General features: G+C 44.4%; 1 protein-coding gene across 2 annotated transcripts in view; it reads right to left on the bottom strand.

Moving 5' to 3' along the window:
* The window catches only part of RAPGEF4 (Rap guanine nucleotide exchange factor 4), a 336,825-nt gene that overhangs the window by 22,633 nt on the left and 289,819 nt on the right, over window positions 1–24,373 (bottom strand). For both annotated transcript variants that reach the window (XM_056110137.1, XM_056110139.1), the window contains 8 exons: window positions 14,658–14,808; window positions 11,469–11,557; window positions 10,779–10,809; window positions 10,476–10,554; window positions 9,101–9,247; window positions 5,932–6,029; window positions 712–837; window positions 63–241 (listed from right to left, as the gene is read on the bottom strand). In XM_056110137.1, the coding sequence (XP_055966112.1) occupies window positions 63–241; window positions 712–837; window positions 5,932–6,029; window positions 9,101–9,247; window positions 10,476–10,554; window positions 10,779–10,809; window positions 11,469–11,557; window positions 14,658–14,808 (900 nt within the window). The remainder of the gene's footprint in view (window positions 1–62; window positions 242–711; window positions 838–5,931; window positions 6,030–9,100; window positions 9,248–10,475; window positions 10,555–10,778; window positions 10,810–11,468; window positions 11,558–14,657; window positions 14,809–24,373) is intronic.

The raw sequence follows: 24,373 nt of genomic DNA, 5'->3' as shown, positions 1-24,373 counted from the left end.
TATAGGAACAAGATGAGAATGCAGCTTAAATATTTTTCTTTCCCCAGATGAATGATACTTACTGGGCCGCTATCTTAATGAATTTTTTTAAGAGCTGAACACGCTTGCTGAGCTGGGAACACAGGCAGATCTCAGTGACAACCCAAAACTGAATTTCATTAAATCTCCTCAGGAATAAATCCAAGTTTGCTGTGGTCTTTTTAAAATTATGTCTTCCAAATGTGTGATATATTAGCTCCAACTAGAAAAAGGAAAAAAAAAAACAATTTCACAACTCTGCCTTCCCATCACAGTGCCAAGCAAACACTCCTCCCCCCACCCCCTGGTCTGTCAAGATAAGCGGACAAGGCTCAGCAAGTGGACACAAGCACTGACCAAGAGTCAATGCACACCACAGACATGAAGGGCTTCAATGGGGCTTGTTTGCTGTCCAATCTAAACTAGCTATTATATATCAGCTTAACATATTCTGGAAGACACAGCTCACCATGTCTTCATAAAGATTCATAAACCGTAAGGCTCTCTCTTAAACACTCAAAGACTTTATAACAGCTTTATTCATAAACCCAATGGTTTAAAAATCATCATGTGGTTTCCATATTGCAGCCCAGAATAACATGGACCGTTGCGGGGTGGGGGGGAGGTTGAGGGGGTTTGGCTTCCTGCAGAACTACCACGATACTAACACATGCTCCCCATCCCGAGCCTCACCTCATGCACACAGTTGAAGAGTTCCCAATCATAAATTGTCATCTGGTATGCTAAATCTTTGGAGCTCATCAGTTCAAAAGTTCCCACTGTTCCAACAGTTGGGCCTTCCTGTTCTGGCAAGGGAGTCTATGAATAATAATACAAAAAAGATATTCAGAATCTCAAAACAAGTACTTCACGCTCGAAGGCTTAAAGGAGTTTCTGAGGGAAAAAAGTTCTGGAAAGGCTTCTAGGGAGATTGTGAACCTTTGATTTTTTTTTTCCAGTCCCATAGAGAAAGATGCTTGTGCTTTAAATGCTTCAGTGCTATTTTAGGTGTCCCCACCCTCACACTAATCAGTTCCATTGGGTGGAAATCATGGACTGCAGTACAACTCTGTGGAGCTTCTCTTCTGCTTGGCCCAGGAGCTCCCAGGAAACAAGTCCTTTTCCTTGTTAAACAGGCAAGAAGTTTTGGGAGACTTGGGTGTCCTCCTTTTCCATGAAAACTGCTCCTGGTGAGGCAGTTTGATACACATAGCCACAGCTCAACTTCCTACAGTAATTTTGGTAAAGTACTACATCTTGCTTTCTAAAACATGCTGCCTGAAGTGCTGCAGGAGCAAGGGTGCCGACCAAGGTCACCCAGGATGACGATCTCTCTGAGAGAGGCTGAGCTGAATTGAAAAAAAAAAACCACACAGTCAAGGAATCTTCACCAGAAAACCAAGCAGGGTTGCTTTCTGGAAGACCCACAGTCAAAACTTCTGGTGTGACTTTCTAGCTCACCTTTCTTGCAAGGAGAGCCAGAGCTTTTTCTAAATAACACAATATCTACTGAAAACAAAGACACAGTGTATTACTACATAGGCGGCAATACAGACATGAACAAAGCTACAAAGATCACATGATTCCAAGAGAATCTGTCCAAGAGGATGTCGACTCTATTAAGATATTTAATATGGAGGCTGGAGGCAGTTATTGCTGTAGCCTGTGACAATTTCTTTCCAGAGTGCCTGCTGCTTGTCTGGGCACCAAAGAAATGACACTCTCGAGATGGAGGTGGTACGTGCAATTGGAAGTCTGTGGCGTAGAGGGGAGAGTGTCCTGACCAGCAAGAGCCTCTCTGGCCAGCTGCTGAAGTTCATTAACATGCAGAAAAGACACAGACCCTGGCACAACCTCCATCCTCACCTGCCTCCCTAGATCACCCCAGCAAAAGGAGGATTTGGAAGAAGGTGAGTGTTGAGAGTCAGCAGGCAACTGGAATGAAGGTGGAGAGAGAATGAACATAAGGTTCCTGAGATAGAAAGGGCACTCTACTCTGAACGATGAAGCCAATGGAGGCGGGTGGGCCAACGGTGCGAGGCTTTCCCGAGCACCAAGGCTGAGCTGCTGCAGGAAGAAAGGTGGGGGGGGGGGTGGTCCCCCGACTTGCTTGGCAGGAGCAGAGCATTCAGGTGAACACAAGCATGGCTTAGATGGATCCTGGCGGGTCTCTGAGTCCAGTGTGAGGAGCTGGGGTTTTGCAAGAGGCCTGGGTGGTGCCCATCTACGCAAGTCCTGAGCAACAGAGGCAGTCCCTGTTTCGACGGAGCAGGATGCCTGCTCATCAGACTCTTGAAGGTATTTCCAGCTCTGCTAAGCTGGACTCATCCTGCCCTGACTTTACCCTGACTTTACCCTGACTTTCTGCGCCAAAGCATAGAGCAGGTCTCACTCCCGTGCACCTGCAACTTTGCTTCCCTGATGGCTGTGCTGCAGCAGTGCAAATGGACAGAAAGGGGTGGCTGGCACAAACCCTGGACTTCAGTGCTCAGTTTGACTGTTATGGATTCACTCCATGCAGGGAAACAGATGCTAAACCCAGTTCCCAAGTTTCCACTTTAGGGAACCAAGCTGATACTGAGGAGTGAGCAGAAGCCAAGAAAAAGAATGGCCTTGGGGCGGGGAGATGTGAGGTAGAAGAGTTGTGAAAGCTTTGCAATACTAGGTCTGCTGACACCTCCCAGGCACAGATGGACTGGCCACAATTTCCTTCTCTTTTGTAGCTGCTATGAGGATACAGCCCCTCTGTCCCGTCCAAAGATCTGCTTGGCCTACTCCATGCCTCAGCTGCTGCCACCAGCATCTGCAGAGTTTCCCGGCTTTTCTCATAGAAGGCGCACACTGATCCAACACTGAGAAACACACAAAATTCTTCTCCTGTGGCTGGTTTTGGGGCCATGTCTGGCTCTGTGCTCAGGGCTCACTCCTGGCGAGGCTTGAGGACTCTCAAGGGTGCCGGGGATCCAACCTGGGTCTGCTGCATGCAAGGAAAATGCCTTACCTGCTCTAATATCTCTCCTATTATCTATTAAAGTTCTTTTAATCATGGGTGCTGGTCTGTGATTCCTGCATCCCTTTTGAGAGAACAGCAAGAAACCCAGTGGGGTCCCCCAGTAAAGAGAAAGGAGTGTTGGCCACACCAGCGTTTTGTCATTTTTACATCAGCAGGCAGAGCCTTTTCCCCACGCTATCGCAGCGGCTGTCTGAGTGACCAAGGGGTCCGCTAGCGAGCATCCCTGTGGGCTGTTTCTTGCAGACACCCCCGTGAGGAATGTCAGACAGATGTTGCACAGCCAAGAGGATGTGGACAGACAGATCTAAAAACAACCTCGCAGAGACACAGCACTCTCAAAGACTCTCCCTGCTCTTCCTGACAGCTGATTTCATGGGGACCACAGCATCATTTTGTCGTTTTTGCATAATCAGACAGAGCCTTTGATGAGGTGACTGGAGAACGTGTTTTTTCTTCCCAAAGGAGGAAACCATGACACAAGGAGGGTGTGTTGACTGTCAATGGCAAAGGGATGGCTAAGCTGCCTGTCCAGCAGGACCCTCTCTTTTTTGGGGCCCGCACGTGCTCTGTGTTTCCCTCTGCAATGGCATTTGTCACAGTGGACTCTCATGACATTCTGGTGTCCCTCACTACACTGTGAGTTCCTTGAGGCACACATAAGGACCATGACAAGGTCTTCTTCAAGACCAGGCCAGAAGTCAGAAATGATGGTATTGTGGGCACTAAATAAAAGTCCAGGGAACCAGTGAATGGGTAAAAAAAATAGGATCAAATGAGAGTGCATTTGTATTTTGTTGTCATTTTCTCTGTGCTCACACTGATGATGCAAAAAATGACACAAGAACAAGACTCAGAATCTAAGCCCTTTCCCCATGAGGCTAAGTCACTGGAAGGCGGCTAATTGTAGAAAACACTACCCTGCACTCTAATTCACTCTGGGTCACACTGGCTTGTGCTTCTTACTGTGCTGGCAGTCAATATCTTGAGGACAGTGGCATGGAGACACTGATCCTAAGCCACACAGAAACCAGCTCAGCCTGAGTACAGAGCAGACAGTTCATAAGGACGTGTTGATGGATCCCAGGGGTTGGCTGGCACTCTGGACAGTGGGGGTCATCCTGCAGATGGCTCTTCCTCGAAAGACTATCGTCAGAGAAATCTTTCCGAAGCCAGAAAAGGAGTTCTAGGAGTTCTAGCTGCTGGTTGGGTGAAACAGGTAAGGTTCAACCAACCCTGAGTATGAGTGTGTGGAATGAACCTTCCTGGGGACAGCAGGGCCCAGAGAACACAGAAGCTCACCAAGTCATGCCCCTGTGTCCTTGTGGCAACATACATTCCTTATTCCTTTCAAGTATTCAGGTCTTAAAATGGAAGAATGGCAAGGACTGAGCACTTGTCAGGCTGCAGGCTGATGTACAAATAAACAGAGACTTACAAAGCTATCCTCTGCCCCCTCCCTCTCCCCCCCCCGCCCCCGGAGCTGGAGACAGCCCACAGACGCCATCTGTAAACATCACATGGCTATTCTCAGTGGCCAAGAGGCAGCTGGCCTGATTGCTGGGTGGCAAACATACCACACAGCATCTCCCTCAGAGCTGCAGGGACTTGACTCAGAGCACTTTCGTTTCTAGGGGAGGAAAGCACAGCTCCTTTATAACACCCCTGGCCCCCGAGCACTGAGACAGTCATTACTTAAAGGTCATAGCTGATGAGTGAAAACTCATGAGAATGACTGTGAGCTGACCTAGATCTTCTAGCCCCGGTGGCTGAGGACAGGAATTGGGCTCAAGGGTTGGGATGGATGTGAGTTCAGTCAGAGAACAAATGTCAGCTTTGCTGTGTCCTTCTTCAAGGGAAGCCAAGACACAGTGGGATTTTTATTTGTTTGTTTGGGGGCCACACCTGGTGATGCTTAAGGGTTACTCCTGGCTCTGCAGTCAGGAACCACTCCTGGAAGTGCTCAGGGGATCATACGGGATGCCAGGGATCCAACCTGGGTCTGCTACATGCAAGGCAAAAGCCCTACCCACTGTACTATTGTTCTGGACCCAAGCCAAAGACACAGTGAAAGATCCACTTCAGTTGTTCCACCCAGCAGTTCCCCATAAGCTAGAAATAAGGATGAAGATGAAGGTTAAAACAGGCTCTACAAAGTCCAAGCAGGGGAATACTGATGCATGATTGGATGGAACGGGAGCACATCTCTATGCACCAGCCCTGACTGTGCTTTTCTGTGGGTTGTTGTCTAGAGGTGGGTCGGGCACGCTCCCTCTTCTCTCAAGCTTGCAGAGCTACGCCCCTCCATGCCCAATTTCTGTGGGATAAATAACAGAAATGAGCCCCACATAGAAACGAGCCCCCCACCAGAATACAAGAGAGTGGGCTACCCTCTCATTAGCATGGCAGGGAATAAGGGCTTGGGGGACTGAGGGAAGACCTGGACCCCCAGAGTGATTTCTGGCAGTGACACTTTTCTCAGCACGGAGAATGGTTCTGCCATAATGCATGTCTGTACCCCCCTTGGCCCCCGGTCCCAAAGGAGGCTTAACCATCCCTAGAGCTCATCTTAAAACATAATTTTCCTCCTGGTTAAAGTATTTCGAGTTTTAATATGAATATTTAAGTTGAGGGCATTTCAAGGAGACAATCCACCACCAGGCATTCTGAAAGCAGAATTACATCCAATCCGGGCGCTACTTGGCTTATTTCCACAGAAGAAAGTCTGAAGCGCGAAGCATCTCAACTCACACCTGAGGCTTACCTAGTCAATGCAGCAAAAGCAAAAGCTTAGGCGCATTCAATGTTTTTTTAGCCACTACGTTCAACACTGCTGCAAAATTAAGCTCCAGACAAGTTTTTCTGATTGCCCGCGCTGCTCTGAGGAGACTATCCACACCTACCAGTGAATCGAACTGCTCTCTCGGGCAAGCAAACAGGCGTCCGTTAATGGTGAGCGTCGTAAATATGGAAACATCATTAGGTTTGAGCACCACCTTTTCTGTGAACATAAAAAGCATAAGATTGCCTATTAAATGCATCTCAGATTTGCTGCACTACCCTAATCACACCAACAAATTGCCAGCTTGAAGAATTATTGGAACACACAGAGCGGCTGCATAAAACAGAGCACTGAAGGGACTTTCTGAATTAAAAAAGACAGCATTCACGTGGGCACAGGATGCCATCAGAAACAACTGCAAACAGAACTGAGGGTCAATCCATCCAGTTTTGTGCTGCCACCATAATGATAGCCCAAACCTGAACTCAATATTTACAGCTCTGTTCTCAGCTGGCAATGAAGTCCTGCACTTTGTGGAAAGATCACTTTTAAAAAACTTAGAGCGTCCATAGGACGTCAGATGTAAGATTCATTCTTTCCTCTATTAGATCCCTAATTTGGAGGACAATTACGTTACTGAGACAAGGTCTCATATATGTGGGAAAGGCGGGGGGGGGGCTCTCAAAAAGTGTTTACTGGGTCCAGAGATCACTCCTAGCAATACCCAGCCTGACTCTAGAACTCGCAGCTCTTAGGTTTGAGCACCTAAGAGTTAAAACCATTTCTGTGAACATAAGCAACCTGAGTTTGCCTATTAAATGCATCTCAGCTCATTACTTGGGCCCAACCGTGTGGTACAACTTGGACGGAGAGTTGCTGGGAAGCACCAAGGACCTCCTGGTGGTGCCCAGGGAGCAATTCAGAACCAGGGACCAAACCTGGGGCCTCTGCCTGCCAGACATGTGGTTCAGTCTTTTGAGTTATCTCCCCAGTTCCAGTTTCTTACATTAAAAAAATAAAGGTAAAGGTAAAGGTAAAGGCCCTCCCGTTGATCGTCGATTTGCTCGAGCGGGCCCAGTAACGTCTCCATTGGAGACTTTGTTGTTACTGTGTCTGGCATATCAAATACTCTCGGTAGCTTGCCGGGCTCTCCGAGAGGGGCGGAGGAATCGAACTCGGGTCGGCCATGTTGGCCGCTTGTAAGGCGGACGCCCTACCCGCTGTGCTATCGCTCCAGATATTTATTTTACAGTTACTATGTGCCAGACAACATTTAAGGCATTAAAGATACAAAGGGCATAATACAGAAGAAAAATAAGTACAGAGAGAGCATCCTTTACCATGAGGGATGCAGAATGAGAAGAAAAGTGTATCAGAGAGAGAAAAAGGGCCTTGGTGGTGGTAGTGGTGGGGAAGCCTCCAATTCAGAAGGCAAAGCGAAGGAGAGTAGTGGGCTCTAGACCCTGGGTACTGGGAAAGGAATTGCAGAAAGTGAGGGGAGGTCGGGGGGGATTAGGGAAGAAGATGACAGAGGCAGGGGTGAGGACAGGCATCCTGGGTCCTGTATTTCAGGAGAGAAATGCCAGCTGGTTCTGGGACTCCCACATGTATTTAGAAAGTCTGTGGACTAAAGAGGCCAATTGGTGATGATTAGAAAGCAGATTTCTGGAACTGCTCAAAACACAGTTCATACAGGGCTGGAACTATAAAGCTGCAGATCTAGAACTTTAAACCCCAAAGAAAACAAAACACAAACAAACACTTTGTTTCTGACGACAAATGGTTCCTTCCCAGCAGAAGAGGGGAAGGAGGGTGCTGGGACTGGCTAAATCTGGTAAAAGGGCCAGCTATATGGAGGTGGACGGAAACTAAACTTTAGCGGATAGCAAAGACAGATGCTGAACTCCAATGCTGTCCCCCCTCCCCCCTCCCCCATGTAGGGAATATAATAAACCAATGTTACTTTAATACAAATCCAACAAACCAAAGCCTGTACCTGTGGAAACATTTGCTTTCAATCTCAACAGAAATGGCTCCCTTGATCCCTAACGTTCCCTTGGGTGGTGGTTAAATCCTGCTTCTTTCTTTGGGGTCTCTCACCTGTCATGCGCTGACCCTTTGCAAATTCTTTTTTTTTTTTTTAATTTTATTGACTCACCATGAGATAGTTACAAGCTCTCATGTTTGGGTTACAATCACACAATGATCAAACACCCATTCCCCACCACCAATCTCCCCGGTATACCGCCCCCCCCCCTCCTTCTACCTCCATGGCAGACATGATTCGCCATAATCTCTCTCTACTTTTGGGCATTATGGTTTGCAATATAGACACTGAGAGGTTATCATGTTTGGTCCTTTATCCACTTTCTGCACACATTTCCCATCCCGACCGATTCCTCCAGCCATCTTTTTCTTAGCGATCCCTTCTCTATTCCAGCTGCCTTCTCCTTTGCTCATGAGGTAGGCTTCCAGTTATGGAACAATCTATCTGTCCCATGTATCTACTATCCGTAGGTGTCAGCCTCATGTTATGTTGTTTTATACTCCACAAAGGAGTGCAGTTCTTCTATGTCTGCCCCTCTCTTTCTGACTTATTTCATTTACCCTTTGCAAATTCTTCCTGTGTTTCTGTTTTAAACATCTCCCTCCTAACTGGCCCAGAACTCAGCTCTGCAGTAACCACCTCACTCTTTCCCACGCAGTCATGCTAACAGGTCAATGAGAACATGTGGCCAATGGATGATATTCTAGAAAGAGCAGAGGGTAGCCAGTGAATTCCGTGTGTGTGTGTGTGTGTGTGTGTGTGTGTGTGTGCACACGCGTTGGGGGTTACACCTGATTTCATTCAGTGTTTTCGGTTCCTGCCATCTTAGACTTCCCATCTGCTGAAAAGAACTAGCCTCCCCTACCTTCCACTCACAACTGCGGAAACAGATGCCTTTCACCTGCCAGTCTAGATGTCATTTTACAATCCACACCTGTGAGGGAAAACTAGGCTTCAGGTTTTGTTCAGGTAATGCTTATCGGGAGAGAACTCTGGGCCACTCACCCTGGAGTTGGAGTTCCGGAGACCTCAGATAAAGAGATTATCCCTCTTGCTCTAGAAGAGGGACACTGGCTGCTTACCAGTAGATGCCCCCATCTACCTGGATTCTTCTGTGATTCAGGGGAGCACAGAGTGGTACTGTCCCTTTGCATCATCCAGAAGGCCGCAACTAATCTTTGCAAGCGACTTGGATGGAACATTCCACTTAGCAGAAGCCCCAAGTATTCGTGAAGGCTCTTACCTCCTCCAGAACTCATTTTGACGACGATCAGGCCTTCACCTGAGCCCAGTTTGTCAGCGACTGCACTGATGACTTCCTTCACGGAAGCAGCTACTGGCACCCGGATGGTGGTGTAGGTGTGGTCCAAGCAATAGACCTTAAACAGCACTGTGAAGACAGTGGGGAATGAAGGTCACTTTGGCCAGCAGGCACAGAGAACAAAACCATAAGCAGAGGACAATGTCTAGCCATCCTCCCAAGGATGTAGCACCTTGAGACTTTTCCTGTTGCCTTTATTTGCATACATCTGCGCCTCCTGAGATGCCACACCTGAGCAGTTTTCCAAAAACAGAGACAAATGCTTTACTCCCACTGCCTGCTTCTGCCTCAGTTCTTAGTCTTCTTTAGCCCTCTGTGGAAAGGATGGAGGATACCCAGATCACTGGAGACTGCCAAAGTGTTAAGGAGCCCAGAGCAACCCCTCAGCAAACAGGGGTGCTTTTGCCTGAGGCTACTGATCTTCCTGCTCATCTATCCACTGGGGTGTGTGTGTGTGTGTGTGTGTGTGTGTTGAGACAGAGTCCAAAAGCTCAGCAGAATTTAGATTAGGGAACCTGAAAATGGGGCCTGCAGGCTCATGCCTGAATCCTTACATTCTGGAATCAAAGCCAGCTCCAGCAATGCCTAAGTTTAGAGGCACTCTGAAATAGTAAGATGCATTTGTGGCCTCGGGCTGGAGTGATAGCACAGCGGGTAGGGTGTTCGCTTTACAAGCGGCCAACATGGCCGACCTGAGTTCAATTCCTCCGCCCCTCTCGGAGAGCCCGGCAAGCTACCGAGAATATTCGATATGCCAGACACAGTAACAACAAAGTCTCCAATGGAGACGTTACTGGGCCCGCTCGAGCAAATCGACGATCAACTGGAGGGCCTTATTTGTGGCCTCAAAGGACAATATTTGTCATTGGTACTCATTTCATTTTGGTTGTGGTTCTAGGATGAAACCTTAAAAAAGCCAATGACAGCCAGTATCCTGGATCTCCTGGTGACAGCTATTGAGACTAAAGCTGTACAGTGGCAGAACTCAGTTCTGAAGACCACCCTGGCCCCCTCTTCTGCAAGGCAGCTGCAAAGCATCAGCCAACTGCCCACCAGCTCTCCCCAGAGCTCTTGAGAGGGCCCCGAGAACATTTTCTTGGGTAGTAGGGGAGGCAAAACCAGGGGAGTGAGGATAAGCCTGTCAGTGGAGGCAGAGTCCAAGACAATAAATTACAAGTGTGCAAAGGGGACCTCCCCCACAAACTATTCTGTGGGCCTGAGGTAATGATTTCAGGGCGGGGATTTTATTCCGACATTAAGTAGTCAACACAGCCATGCGTGGAAAGAGAATCCTCACCTTCATCAGAGCCGCGGACAGGGAGGCGTTTCTGTGTCCTTTCATCCCCTGTGTTGAACTGTTGCAAAAGAACTTTGTGCTGTGGGGGGAAAAAAACCCCAAACTCAAAACAGGAGCAAATGCTGTTAATGGGGCATGAGCAACTCCAAGGAAAAGCAGGAAAAGGCATGTTCTGAAATGAAAGAAACTCCTCTCGGAGCTGAGCTAGGGTGTAGCTTTTATATACTGCAAGACACTATTTCTGGAGAACCCTCACTGCACAGAGCACAGACTATGAGAGAATCCAAATCCATTGCCACTTACCTTCTTTTGTGGAGCTTTTGCATCTTCTAAGCTACGAGAAACAGAGATCGTGCATTATTTAATACCATGGGTCTGACGATTTCAAATTGCTTCATTTGTATATCATGTTAATCTGATGTAAGAAAATGAAATCTCAGCAACCCTCCAGGAGACAATTCGAATCTCCAGAGACCAAAACCCAGAGGCGTCAGTAGAGTTGGCTCTGTCCACAGCAGATCCCCAGGACAAGTATGTCCAAAGGTAAAGTTACAGCCAGAGGGCTCTGCTCCCTCCAGTCCCTCACCACTGGCATGAGGAATGGTGTGTAAAGCCATTGCAGTCAAAGGGGACATAAATATTCGCCATCAACAGTGGGGGCAGCAGAAAATGAATGTGCTCAAACTTTCTTTAAATGCCACTGATCATTTTACGACTGGATTCACTGCTGTGAGCCAAAGGGATGGACGCCCCCATTTATTGAGCTCGAGAGGAGGAGCTCTGCCCTCTCAGGCTTTCTTTTGGCAGGTGTTCAGCATGGAAGGGGCTGGGCAGCATCCTTGTGCTCTGCTCAGCTGATCTTACCGTGTTACCTGTGAGCAAGCCAGGGATGCATATAATGGCATTTGTGGGCAAATGGACTCTGGGGATGAGGCCATGCTAGAGATGAAGCTATTAAAAGGGAGAGCCTCACAGAGCTGGGCCCGTACTTACATTTGCTTGACGATCTTCTCCAAGTCAGGCAATTGGTCCTTGAGGGCAGCGATCATACGGGCATCATCTGATACAGACACATAAAACTCCTGCAATTGGTAAAGGTGACAGGCTTTTAACAAGAGTCACCAAAAGTACACGACTCTGTAAAGAATAGGGGCTAATGAGTTAACACAGTGGGTAAGGCGCTTGCTTTGCATGCGGCTGACCTGGGTTTGATGCCCGCCATCCCTTAGAATCCCCACAAGCAGTACAGGAATAATTCCTGAGCACAGAGCCAGAAGTAAGCCCTGAGCATTGGTGTGGTCCAAAACAAACAATCAAACAAACCATTTTTTAAAGAGTGAGAAATGGGCCCCTATGTCATGGGCTTCACTCGTTTCTCCAGACCACAGTTTCATGGACTGTGGTATGGGTGTGAAGGGAAGCAAAGGAAAAGCATTACTGTGTGTCCACGTTTGAGGCTGTAAAGAAAAAAAATGGCGTTAGAAATAGTGGTAATGGTTGCATAGCATTGTGAACACAGTGAATGCCCATGCATTGTACAGTTAAAAATGGTTACAATGGAGACTGAAGAGAGAATACAGGGTTTTAGTTTGTACCCCATATGGTAGACTGAGCACCACCATAAGTGACCCTTGAGCCCAAGAGCCAGGAGTAAGCCCTGAGCATAGTACAGTGGGTCCCTTCTGTTCCCAAAAGAAGTTACAATAGGACTGGGAATGTGGTAGAGAGTGTGCTTTGTATGTGTGAGGTCCTGTATTCATTTCCTGACACTGCAAGGGAGGTAAAAGGTTAAGATGGCAAATTTAATAATAGACACATTTATTTTATGTATATATATTTAAAAGATTTGTAAGATTGCATGTAAATTTGTTTTATGAAACATAATGTAGTGCAAGGCTCTGGCATCTGTCCTTTTATAGTCTGCACTTAGGGATCACTTTTCTTTTGGGGGGACGTTTCCAAGTGGTGCTTGGGGGTCTCTGGACCACAATGGACACTGTCTGCCAACTAGGCCAGCAGATCAATGCAAGGCCCTTTTGTGCCAGGGATACTCCAGGGCTGATAGTGCTGGGGACCTCCAGGGCTGTGCCCAGCAATACCCCAGGGATCACGTGGTGCCAAGAATTGAACTGGAGTCAGCCACCTGTCAGGCATGTGCCCTAGCTTCTCTATTCTCTCTTGACCCAGAAGAAAACCTCTGCTTCTTCTTCCTTCTCTTTTGGTTGTTGTGTTTTTTTAAATTTCGTTTTAGGGTCACACCCAGAAATGTTTAGGGTTTATTCCTGTCTCTGAGATCAGGGATCACTCCTGGTAGGGTTCAGGGGGCCATATATGGTGCCAGGCCTTGAACCCATGTTGGACACATGCAAAGCAAGTACCCTACCCAATATACAGTTTCTTGGGCCCAAGAGCTTTTCTTTATGTTTTTTTTTTTTTGCAGGGGGATTGTAGTATTTATTATGAATATGAGTTTAGTACTCGTTGTTGAATATTTATGCTAGTTGAAGTTAACTGTCGGCAGTTAAGAACCTCCAGCCCCTTCAGCATTGCACTGCATTTATGCAGAGTTGGGGCCACCGAGCCTGGGTTCCTTGAGAGGCCTTGGCCCCTGGAAGTGCTGCTGACCTGCTCTGCCCTCTCCACCAGGGGCAGCGGCAGCCCCACCAGAGGAGATACATTGCCCATTAAACTACTGTGTCGGATCATCTGAAAAATGGTTCTTTACACTCAATAGGTAATGGCCAGGAGCCATTACCATTAGGGGCGAGGAACTCACTAATGACCCAAGTGGCAAGTGGCAAGTATGTTCCTTTATTTTCAAAATACCTTGTTTAAAATAAATAAATTTTAAAAATTGCCTTATTTAACAGTTTGGGGGGACTCTCACAATCTACTGCGTCTACCTCTCTGCCTGCCACGTGATAGACTGAGAAAGAGGGAAGGAGCATGCTTTTTCATGCTTCTTCCTTCTTTTGTTTGCTGGTTTTGGGGCCACACCCAGCAGATTTGGGGGAATACTCTGGCAGTGTCCAGGAGACCATGTGGTGCAGGAGATTGAATCCAGGTCTTCTGCATGCAAGGCATGTGCTCAGCGCTCTGAGTCATCTCTCCAGTCCAAGAATGAGTTCAAGTTAACTCATTCTTAAACCCAGAAACAGATTAAAGTTTGGCCTAGATGCCCCACTGCGGTTGGCCCACACAGAAATGAGCTTCTCCTCTAAGTTTTGGAGAACAGAACTGGTCCTCAGGGTTAAATGCAAGAGTCAAAGTGAGGTTGGAGTCATGGGAGAAAAAGGGAAGTTCAGCTTCAGCTGGGGTTTCACCTAGGATACCACTTTCCTTCACAGTCCTGCTGATTCCTCAATAAAATGATCTGCTTCTCTGTCCCTGAATATCTATCATTTGACCTAGAAACCCCAGGATCCCACCTCAAGGAATGTAGCCAAGGACTTGTGTAGAATTTTCAATGCATGGTTATTTCACAGAGGAGGATACTAGAAATGAATTAGACATGCAGAATTAGGGGAATAAACATTATCTGTGGCACTCAACGGTCATTAGAAATCTTTTTTGTTGTTCTTTTGTTTGGGAGCTATACTTAGTGGTGTTCAGAGCGTATTTCTGGTACTGTGCTCAAAAATCACTCCTATGCTATGATTCTATGGGATACAGGGGATTGAACCTGGGTTGACTGCATACAAGATGAGTGCCCTACCCACTGTACTATCACTCCAGCCCCTGGTCATCAGAAATCTTTATCAAGATTATACCAATGGGAGAAAATCCGTACCAAAGCAGAAATGGAAAAAGCAGACTGTAAACAATGGGTATTAAAAGAGAGCAAAGGAAAATATTTTTACATGCTAACAGATATTGAATTAGAGGGGAGATTTCATGAATGACCTTTTAAACAAATTTTCTACTTTTCTGACATTTTCTGACTTTTCTGACTATATCTTTCTGAATAAAGAACATGAATAAAGTTTAGAACCTACAATTACAGTTTTCCATAGGGAGTTGCCTATGGGAGCCCATGCATGGAGACAATATGTTCTTGGGTGACGGGGAGGTAGTAATGCCTTGCCTGCACAAGGTCCTAGGTTCCATTCACAGCCTCCTCCCCATCTCCAAACCCGATCAATCCAACAAGCTACATCCCCAAAAGGGAGGGCAGCCACATACCTCTAGGAATGCCATGGCCACCTCATCCTCTTGGAGGAGGTCTCCGTACATGGCGGCCCACTGGAGAACCAGGCGGATGACACGTCTCTTGTTGTTGAGGGCATAATCCATCTTCTCTTGCTCTGTGCCCTGGGAAGGCTGTGCATGATAAGTGCCGAGGAGTCAAGGAAGAACTCCCATTTGCAATGGCAAACAGTGAAAGACTGCCCTCTGGATGGATGGAATTATTTTGCCTGCAGGAAATACCCTGCCTGGCCGCAGGAGATGTCCAGATCAAATGCACACACACCCCCTTGCTCTGACTGCAGATTCTGGCTTGACTGTAGCACACACAGACACGCTTGTCCGTCTTCATGGAACAGCAGTGTGTGGGCAGGGAATCATGTGGCCATCTACTCTTCAACTCTGCCGTTCACCTCTGGGGCTGGGAATGTTTCCTGCTGTTGTTTGCCTCAGGAGTTTACTACCTCTTATTGGTTCCCATATGCTTGAAACATGCTGAGAATCCTCTATCGTTTATACCTTTCAGTTCAACCTGAGCTGTGGCTGATAGATTATGTGGACGCTACAGGGTGGTGGGTGAGACTGAAGCTGGGTCAGCTCACCCATTATTAGGAAGACAAAAGCTTCCTGTGATCCATTTTCTGGGAAAAGACTAGGACTTTCTATCTTATCGTCTTCTCTTCTCCAGAACCTCAACAATTCACTTGATACATGTGTGGCCCTTCCACTTAACCAAATTTCACGTTCCTGTAAGGGTTGGGATGAGACAGTCTTGTATTCTGGACCATGTCTGGCACAGCGACTCAACCAGAATTTTTATTTTTTCATTTGACAAATATTTGACAAATATTTAAGTGAATATTTACTGGATATGTCAGGTAAAGGTCCCTACTCTTGGTTTAGAGTCTCGTGATCTATGGTAAGAATAGTCTAGGTGATCAGGAAAAATTTCAGTTTAGACACACGATTACTTTTTCAAGGCTTTACAGGAATTCATGCTATAGACAATCAGTCTATATGGCAATTCTCTTCTCATCCCTTACCCACTATTTTGTACATGGAGAACTTTAGCTAGGCACTATTGTCTTGTAGTAGCACTGTCCTCCCATTGTTCATCGATTTATTTGAGCGGGTCCAGTAACGTCTCCATTGTAAGACTTGTTACTGTTTTTGGCATATCGAATATGCCATGGGGAGCTTGCCAGGCTCTGCCTTGCGGGCAGGATACTCTCAGTAGCCTGCTGGGCTCTCCAAGAGGGATGGAGGAATCGAACCCTGGTTGGCTGCACACAAGGCAAACGCCCTACCCGCTATGCTATCCTTCCAGCCATTGTCTTGTAGTAACAGTGGCATTTTCTTTCTGTAAATTGGCAGACTGATGGTAAAGGAGCATCAACACAGGGCTATGTAGCTTGAAGAGATGGTTTTTGAATCCAGGACTCCCCCAATTTGACTCCGACTCTCCACATGACATAACACCCTGGCCTCACAGTAGGCTCTCAGACTGGCCATACCTTTGCTTACTGTCACAATTTAAAAGGAACCATAGCAAAGTGCCCCATGGCACTGCTGTGCAAGAGCTCGACCAGTAAAGGGCCTTTCTACAGGGGCTATAAATAATCATGATCAAGGTAAATGACAGAGCCTTAAAGCCTTAAAGGTTTACTGCATGTAAATGGGTTGCAAAATGGCTTTCATAAATTGAGCACGGGATTCATAAAAAAGAAAATTGCTCAAACCTGTATTGCTACAATTCTCCCTGAGCTTACAATAAAAAAAAGGAAGAAATATCACTTTATGTGAAAATTATTTCTTTTGTGATTAACCCTTTGGTCTCTTGCATACATAACTCAGTTTTCATTTTAAAGAACTGTCACACTGGGCACTAAATTTTATCACAATTTTTGGGTACTTATCAGCAGAGTCAGATACTGATGGGTAGCAAATGAGTAAATCTTGGCTGATTGGAAAATATGGAGGGGGGTGAGGGGAAAAGGCAATGAGGGAGGAAAAGAAAGACACATACAGAGAGAGACAGACACAGGTGCTGGAGAGATAGTATAGCACATAGGATGCTTGCTTTGCAGCAGCTGACCCAGGTTTGATCTCTAGGACCCCATATGGTACCCCAAACTCACCAACAGTAATTACCAAGTGGTGAGACAGGAGTAAGCCCTGAACATTGCTGGGTGTGTCCCTTCCATGAAAATACCCCCTCCAAACAGAGACACAGAGACAGATAGAAAGGGAGAGAGAGAGAGAGAGAGAGAGAGAGAGAGAGAGAGAGACAGAGACAGAGACAGAGAGACAGAGACAGAAGGAGAGATTGAGTCTTTCCCATACATATGAGGCTGAAATGACTTGAAATCCCAAGTTGATATCAAGTGGATATAACTGTAACTCTCCAGGTTTTCCTGACTTGAGCTCAAAGAAGCAACACAAATGCTTGTGTATACAGTGAAGGAACATGCACAGCTATGGCTATTCTACGAGGCCTTTGGACAGGATAACTAAATTTGCATTATTTTTGTGGGTCAAGACAAGGATTTTTTTTTGTCCTCTTTCCTGCTAAGGAAATCTGTCTTTTGTCTACAATAAAAGAGAGAATACACAATTGCAAGGATTAAAATAATAACACTTCAAATGCACACAGTGCTTTGTAGTTTATAATAAATACACCCAATGTACTCACATGCTCATACAATGCTGTCTAGAATGTAAAGGGGAAATACCTTGGATACACATAACAAAGGAGGTGAAAGACCTTTGTAAGAAAAACTACAAGACACCCTATTAATGAAAGACATTAAGAGGAGAGATATTCCATGTACATGAATGGAGAAAATTAATATAGTCAAAATGTCCATTCTACCAAAAGTAATACATAGATCAAGAACAATCTCTATCACAGTTGCAAAGACTTGCTAAAATAGAGGTCACACATGGCAGTGCTCAGGGGTCCAGGGTCACTCCTGGAAGACCTCAGGCTGGCAGTGCTTAGGGACATCTGATCTCACTGTGACGGGGTTTCTGGGCCACACAGGGCAACTGGGGATACTAGAGCCATACTCCAGCAGCTTTTGGTGGAACTGAGCTCAGATCTCTGTTGTATATGCTAGGCATGTGCTTTATCACCCGAACTATCTTTCTGGCCCTGCCAATGACACCTTTCAAGGAAGCACAAACAAAAATTACTAGAGTTAAAATGGAATCAGGAAAGATCTCAAATAACTCTCACAATTTTCTTTTGTTTTTTGGGTCACACCCAGCAATGCTCAGGGGTTACTCCTGGCTCTACACTTAAGAATCACTCCTGACAGTGCTTGGGGGACCATATAGAATGCTGGGGATTGAACCCAGGTTGGCTGCGTGCAAGGCAAATGCCCTAAAACCTTCTGTACTATCGTTCTAGCCTACCTCTTACAATCTTATGAAGAAAAAATAGAGTCAAAAATGTCTCTCAACTAAAAATCATACTACAAAGCCACATTAATTGCATTGGTATGATATGGGAGTAAAAATAGACACAGAGAGCAGTGGGATAGGATTGAAAGTTCAGAAATAAACACATATTTATTTATATATAATTTATGACAGAGGATCTAAAACCAGAGTGGTTAAGGGAGACATTCAACAAACATTGGAAAGGTTGAACACCCACATGCAAATGAATCCCTCTAATCCCATTTACAATAAATTGAAAATGCACTGAACCAGAATACACAACCCCAAACCATATAATACCTAGATGATAAACAAGGGTAAAATGTATTAAGATGTTTTGAGAGACTAAACCCCAAAGCAAGGGAAATGAATTAAACAAGTAAGGCTATATTAAGTTGAAAAGTTTTTGTACAACCTGGATCAAAGAGATAGCTCATGGGCTTCAGCAAATGCTCTACATATAGAAGGCCTGGAATTGACCCCCAATACCACATGATCCCCTAAACAATGCAAGGAACAACACCCAAGTATCTCATGAGTAGATGCTGAGTACTACCAGGTGTAGTTCCAAAACAAACATTAAAAACCACACCTTTGTACAAAAAAAGAAAATATAAAAATGTAAAGACCACATACTGAATGGGAGAAGATAACTGCACTCTTATATCTGTTAAGAGGTCAATGTCCAAAGTACAGAGAACTCAGACAAACCCTTTATAATTTACATTAGCATAGACACTCAAACAACCCAATTAAAAAATAGGTAGAGGGACTGGAGCAATAGCACACCAGGTAGGGCGTTTGCCTTGCATGCGGCCAACCTGGGTTCGATGCCCAGCATCCCATATGGTCCCCCTAGCACCGCCAGAAGTAATTCCTGAGTGAAGAGCCAGGAGAGTAACCCCTGTGCATCGCTGGGTGTGACCTAAAAAGCAAAAAAAAAATAAGGCAGAAGATCTCAGTAAATACTTCTCTAAAGATGCTTGAGAAGCATATGAAAAATATGCTCATTCTCACTGATCAAAGGGAAATGCAAATTAAATCTACAGTGAGATACCAACTCACACCCTTGGGGTAGTTTATATTAAAAGGACTAATAACAAGTGTTGGGAAAGGTGTAGAAGAAAAAGGAACTCCAATATTGCTGGTGGAAATGTAGATTGGTGAATTTTATAAAATACTATGGTGTTTCCTTAAGAAGTTACGGATAGGGTCAGTGGTATTACATGTGCTTTGCATGTATGAGATTCTGGATTTCTGGTCTGTCATCCTATGTTCCTTCCAGCACTGCAAGGATATCCTTGGTGGTCCTGAAACACTGTTGGAAATGTCTCCCTGTACCCCTACCCCCCAATAAACTAAAGAAAAAGCTCTATATGACCTAGTAAGCAATTCTACTTTTGGGTATCTATCTGAAGAGAGTGGGCTGGAGGGATAGCACAGCAGGTAGGGCGTTTGCCTTATAAGCGGCCAACATGGCTGACCCGAGTTCGATTCCTCCACCCCTCTTGGAGAGCCCATTCACAGAATGGAATACTATTAATCTACTTTAAAAAGAAAGAGGAAAGTTTTTCACTTGCAGCAAAATGGGAGTCATTTAAGGGGATTAAGCAAAACAAAATATGTCAGAAGGAAAAAAGACAAGCATTGGATGATTTCATCTTTGTGTGCAATCGCCTGATATAAAATTAGATGGACTAAACAAAATAAAGGCAGAGCAGTGGACACTGATAATAGAACCAAGGTTATCTGAGGTCAGAGTGTGGTGGGGAGGTTAAAAAAAATCCAAAGGAGAAATATTTACAGATGAAGAAGGCTGTTCTGAGTTGAGGCAGGACTCACACAGTCCAGATGTGCCCTGCCTTCAGCACCATTCCCTGCTCCCACGATGGCATTACAGCACCGAGACAGTGCGTGGGATTCTGACACTATTAAAAGTAGTTACAACTAGGAAGCCAAAATTCTAATAAGGTCTATTTCAGAGCCATGGAGAGAGTTAAATAAAGGTCTGGAACTGTGAAAGTGGCCTGTGTCTCAAAAAACAAACAAACAAAATAAAAAAAACCCAAAGCAAATTCTTTTGTATATCTGAATCTCTCAAATTTCCTAGAGCTGATTCAGTGTGTTGAATGCCTATCCCAGAATTGAGCACCCTGTGCTCTTCCTAAGAAACCTCACACCCTTCTGAAATTGGGAGAAGCAGGAAAAAAAGGGAGGAGGGGGGGAGGAGAAGGAGGGGAGGCTTTCTCTATCTGGCATGAGTATTACTGGATGCAGCCCTGGAAGCCCCAGGTACCACTGAGATAGTACAGGTAATCCCTGGCACTGCAGTTCTGGTGCAGCACCTCTTCCTTGAACTCTCTCCTTAAACTGCCTGCCCATTTGGTCAAGAACTGCTAGCTGTGGTCTCTAGACAAGGCAGAGGCTACTTATGGCTACTTAATATAAAAAAGAGATACATGCATACTATGGTTTTGTAATTACTTTTTTTCCTTTTTTAAATTTTGCCTATTTGGGTCACACCCAGCAATGATCAGAGGTTACTCCTGGTTCTGCATTCAGGAATCAATACTGGCAGTGCTTGGGGGACCATGTGGGATGTCAGGGAATGAACCCTGGTCATCTGTATGCAAGGCAAATGCTATACTATACTTGGTCAGCTGCATGCAAGGCAAATCTGCTATACTACCACTCTGGCCTGGTTCTATTATTTCATAAAGTGCTGTTTAGAGGAGATGAGAGAATCTAAAATTATTCACTACGCTTCTATTTTAAATATAGTTAATGAAAGTGGCTGAACTGCTCTTAGTGGTTGAATTCCTCACCAACATACTGGATTCACTTTTTAAAAAAAATTTTTAATATGTTTATTTCACAATAATAGTTATAGATAAAAATGAACAATATATTTACAGGTAACATCACTTGATTCTGTATTTGCAAAGAAAATAATATGCACAGTTGGCTTGATAGCATACTGGATAATTATTAATGTTTTATGCATTTTAAAATAATGGTTTATTTGTTTGTTAATCTACTATGGTAATAATGATTCTTAAGTACCCATGAGAAAAATAGAAACTTGACAAATCACAGATTCATAGAATCTAGGAGTTGCAAAAGGTTTTATCTCCTTTATAGTCACCCCATTTAACGGTCAGGAAATTCAGGTAGAATGAGGTTGGTTTTTCTAAAATTATCTATCTTCCTCCTCAGTATTCTGTTTACTTGTTGATGCTGATGTGTTTGAGTGATCTCAATGTCTTTTTATTCAAACACATATTATTCAAACACGTAGTAGAATTGGGTGATTTAAAAGGCAGGCAAACAAGAGGGGAACATCTAAGATGGAAAAATTGATTCACCCCATATCCTCAAAATATGCACAAAAAATCCAGCTGACTGTTGCAACCGAATCAGTCTAGGAGCCAGGGAGGCCAGAGTTTCTAACGCTGAACTCAGACCTCTCTGTTGTAGTCTCAGATGGTTCTATCTAGTCCTTTCTGCCTGCTGACCTAGAAAACAGCTTACCATGCTGATGAAACATTCTTAAATCTTCTGAACATTCCACTCATAATTCTCCCTTAGAGTCAGAAAACGTCTCATGGGCCAGCAGCATTCAAACAGAATCCAGAACAGGAAGTAGCAGGTCTTAACATTTGTCATGAATCTACATTTTCAAGTCAATTGCTGGGCACTTGCTGACATAAAAAAGCCTTCAATGTTTATTGATTGACTGGTTCCCTTAAACAATTCAATCTCACTGTTTGGAGTGCTATATATAACACAATTTCTTAAAAAAAAAACAAACCTCGCAGCTTTTTAAAGCCCTTTATCTAATCTACCTGAAATGTTGCCTTGTCAGAATGTCAAACACAGATCAGAGACACACTCTAAATAAATTCACAGAGCCATTACGTTGACGGAGTGGAAGCAAATACCTATGTATCTAGTAGCCCATCTAAAGCAGAATCTTGTAGTGATTGGGCACTGATCTATAGAACCACAGACTTTCAGGATGACTGAAATCTCCTGCAATTGGCTCAGCTCCTTTGGCTGAGAGCAGACTCGATCTATTTTCGGTGAGGTAAGAGGGATGAGAAGCAGAAGAGGTAAAGGCCATGGTGAAGACTCCAGTCTGCCAACCCCGCCAACAGCAGCTGAATATTCCATTGAGTCATTTTCCTCACGCCGGCTCTGCCGTTCAAACACTGTAATTATTTCATATATTTTTACCTAGTTATTATCTTACTCACCACAGGCACCTGTAATTTTTCTGTATTTTTTTTACTGCTCATTTACTTATTCTTAATTCAGCTAATAATGGTTCCACGTATTAAAATTATCATGGGGAAAGTAAGTGAAAACCTCCCAGGATGTAGAGGCAGCAGATTCATTACAGCCTACAACAGGGAATAAAATATTATGTATACTTTTTGCAGTAAGTATGTGCTAATTATGCAGCTATTTATAAAACACTTATCAACATTCAAACTGATACTCTTCAATGTTGTTGTTTTTAAAAACCCTGCTTTGCATACAAGATCTCTGCCTGTGGCAGAAAACAAACTTTGGGGGTCACTTGCCCACCGACTAAACTAAGCTTTTTTTATATTCTTTACATTAGGCAGGATTCTGATCATGATGGTATAATACTATTAGCAATATTTATATGGGTCTTCAAGGTTTATACGGTACTTTCACACACACAGTCTCATTTGATCTTCCTAAGAGGTTGGTGAGGTGGGTCAGGCAAGTTTAATTAACCCTATTATTTAGAAGAGGAATGTTCAGAGAGGTTAAGAATAATTGCTGAGCAATCTGGCATGTAAGATGCAGTTTTTAAGCACAGGTCTAACTTCAGAGTTCTAACCTTCCCCATTGCATTATTTCCCATTATGTGATCTTTACTGCTCTGTGTAAAGATTGGGGAATGTATCACCATCCTGAGTATTAGGGCTGTTCTTTTCTGGATATAGCAAGTGCTTGGAAATGCGAGTTCTGGAAGCAGACCCACTGGAATCATAGTCTGACCTCCCGACAGATCAGCTATGAGACTCATGGTCAATTAACTGAGCTTTGGTTTCCTCATGAGCAAACTTCGTAAAATTGTGGTTAAGGTTTTGAGGATTCAATATTGGTAAACCATGTAGAACAGAATCTGAGACATAGGAAGTGCTTAGTCTAAGTAGCCTGATCATTATAACTGGCCCTCCTCTGTGATAGTCCTCTGTGAACCATTTCACGCCTTTTAAATAGATGGTTTCTGAGATTTCTCCTAAGGTTTGATATTTCTGGGTTAACGACATTATACTCTGCTACAACCAGTGCAGGCAGGCCCTGAGTTTGTACGCACTGAGTAACTTTGAGCTTTCAGGAAAGCTTTTGGCATTGTCATTTTCTTAAGATACCTCTCATTTCTTGCTTAAAATATTTCCCCTCACTGATTTTCAGAATTCTCTCAATTTTTAGGAGCTACTAGTTCTTGGTTCTTTTTATTTATTTTTAGGCCAAAGGCTTATGGTCATAGCTGAGTAGTTAAGGCAATACACTGGGTTTAAATCTTGTTCGAATACGTGTTGCTTGTGGAACTTGAAACAATTACTTTACTGCCCAGTGTCGCTTCCTTATAAAAAGAATACAGAATTGATAGTGCTGAAAATGCACATAATTCACTCTGCACAATATCTGATAATGTTTATTTCCCCCCCCCCCAAGAGCACATCATGTTTATATCATCATCAAACCAAGACTTATCAGAAATAAAGTCCCAGATTGTATTATCTGCAGATGTAAATTGCTCTGATAGTGACATATATATTGAACACATTTTGGAAGGACATGGTGAATGATGGTAGGGTACCTAAAATAGGAAAATTTAGCTACCATAAAATTTAACAACAATTTTCCTTAGAAACCCAAAGAATGATTCAAAAACCTTAGCTTTATCTGGAGAACAAGAAACTGATTTTCTTGTTTATGAAAGATTTTCGAATTTTTTAAAAATAAGAAAATCAAATTTTGATAAAATGTTCTCCTAGAGAACACAAAAACTTTTATCACCCCAGGTTAACGTCACTATAAATAAATGATGGGCGTATGGTGCCGCCAGCAGATCAATCTGTACCTGTGAGGCGAGTGCATCAGCAGCCTCATGGCTCCTTCAGACTTCTATATACCCCAAAATTGCTGCTGTGCCTTTGGCCAGATCCCAAAACCTTGGGGCAAAGTTTACCAAGAAAGTAAATGGCCAAAAGTTAGGTATGTGG

The sequence above is a fragment of the Sorex fumeus genome, unplaced genomic scaffold, assembly GCF_029834395.1.
Source record: "Sorex fumeus unplaced genomic scaffold, SorFum_2.1 ptg000009l, whole genome shotgun sequence".
Classification (NCBI taxonomy): domain Eukaryota; kingdom Metazoa; phylum Chordata; class Mammalia; order Eulipotyphla; family Soricidae; genus Sorex; species Sorex fumeus.
Note: the sequence above shows the minus strand (reverse complement) of the source record. Positions and strands in the feature narration are given on the sequence as shown.